The 1,528-nt window shown below is 53.3% G+C and overlaps 2 protein-coding genes across 2 annotated transcripts in view; one reads left to right on the top strand and one right to left on the bottom strand.

Moving 5' to 3' along the window:
• Positions 1-135: 135 nt before the first annotated feature.
• On the top strand, positions 136-561 carry SDRG_04598 (hypothetical protein; the record flags this gene model as incomplete). Its single annotated transcript, XM_008610274.1, has 4 exons — positions 136-173; positions 221-283; positions 335-397; positions 447-561. 4 exons carry the CDS (start codon positions 136-138, stop codon positions 559-561), a joined length of 279 nt encoding a protein of 92 aa, XP_008608496.1.
• A 513-nt stretch (positions 562-1,074) lies between these two features.
• Positions 1,075-1,528, bottom strand: part of SDRG_04597 (TKL protein kinase) — a gene marked incomplete at both ends in the record, with an annotated part of 2,538 nt that continues 2,084 nt past the window's right edge. The window contains one exon of the mRNA XM_008610273.1: positions 1,075-1,500. Coding sequence (XP_008608495.1) covers positions 1,075-1,500 — 426 coding nt within the window. The remainder of the gene's footprint in view (positions 1,501-1,528) is intronic.

Genomic DNA, 1,528 nt, shown 5'->3' with positions numbered 1-1,528 from the left:
TTGACAATGTGACCAAAATCGACCTGAACGCGACGGCCACCACGCAGTGGCGTTCTCTGCGAACGTTGTACGTCTTTTCGTGTACAACTTTATCTTGAACGAGCCGCGCTAGGAAATTCATCAACAGCCCAACGAATGTGTCCAGCGTGGTGTGGCCACCAAATCTTGACGCTGTGTACATCCTTTATATCGAAAGCGATGGACCTCATAGCTTGTGCAGCGCTCTGGAGAACAACAAGCTGCGCAATGTTCCTGAGAACCTCCCGCCAACGCTCCAGAAACTGTAAGTGACGGCGACTTTGTCACGATGAACGATTGATGCAGTGTTCTCTAGTTGGCTCTCTGCCAACGACCTCACCGATATCAACGCTTTGGCCACGACTGGTCTCGAGCTTTTGTACGACATTGGATTCCTGAAATTTGGTGTTTACGACACGTTTACGTAGGGACATTGCCAACAACAACTTTACGACGATCTCCAACGTCGACTTGCGCTCGCTCACGACTCTGTCGCCATGTCCGAACTCGCCGCGTTTTGTTCTTACGACGATCGTGGAATAGGTACATCAGCGAGAACGCAAAGCTGACGACCATCCACGCTGTCCAATTGTCCAATATTACATTCCTGTGCGCTGAGACAAAAATGCTTCTCATATATCCTTGGCACTCATGATACGATGTCATTGGGTAGAGATGGATCGTTGGAGGGAGCTGTGTGATCGACATCATCTTGGCCCTTGTCTATCCAACCAGCGAAACGTCATTCCAGTCGTTCAAAGTCGTACAATTGTACACAAACAATCTTCGCTGACAGAGAATCGGTGCAAAACCTTTGGAGCGCACATCCGGATACAATCTACGTGGCGGACGCTCAGCGTAGATCGGAAGCTCAGAAAAAAATTTGGCAATGCTGCACTTGCTTGTCGCTGCCCGAGGCCTCGAAGCACCTTACGCGTACGAGGCATTGGGTGCCAAGCGGCGCAATCATCCACAACCAAAAGCACGTCCACACACATATAAGTTGCTAAAACCCTCAAGATGCTAGAACAATAAACGACCACCAGTCGGTCTGGCTCACGGCCCGTACAGACTCAGCATCGCCGATACGTCGAGTGCTGTCGGCCGGTCGTCTTCATTGAGGGAGAGACACTGCAAACCAATGTCCTTGACCCACGCCGGCACGCCTTCGCCGTCGAACGTCGGGTGTAGCTTGCCTTCACGGACGTGATCCAAGACGTAGTGCTGCGGCAGCGGCTTGCCCGAGTCCGGGTGGCGCAGGTCGGCGTATGGCACTTGGTGCGTCGCAAACTCAGAGAAGATGACGCCAAACGAGTACATGTCGGCGGGTGCGCCATAGTTGGTGCCCGAGATGACTTCCGGCGCCATCCACTGGTATGTCCCGATGCCGTTGGTCATAGTGTCGTCGCCTTCTGCGACGCGGGAAGCACCAAAGTCGGTGAGCTTGGTGCCCTTGACCGAGTCAAGAAGGACGTTGCGGGACTTGAGGTCGCGGTGGATGATCGGTGGG

Source organism: Saprolegnia diclina (assembly GCF_000281045.1).
Source record: "Saprolegnia diclina VS20 unplaced genomic scaffold supercont1.11, whole genome shotgun sequence".
In the NCBI taxonomy this organism is placed as follows: Eukaryota; Oomycota; class Saprolegniomycetes; order Saprolegniales; family Saprolegniaceae; genus Saprolegnia; species Saprolegnia diclina.
Note: the sequence above shows the minus strand (reverse complement) of the source record. Positions and strands in the feature narration are given on the sequence as shown.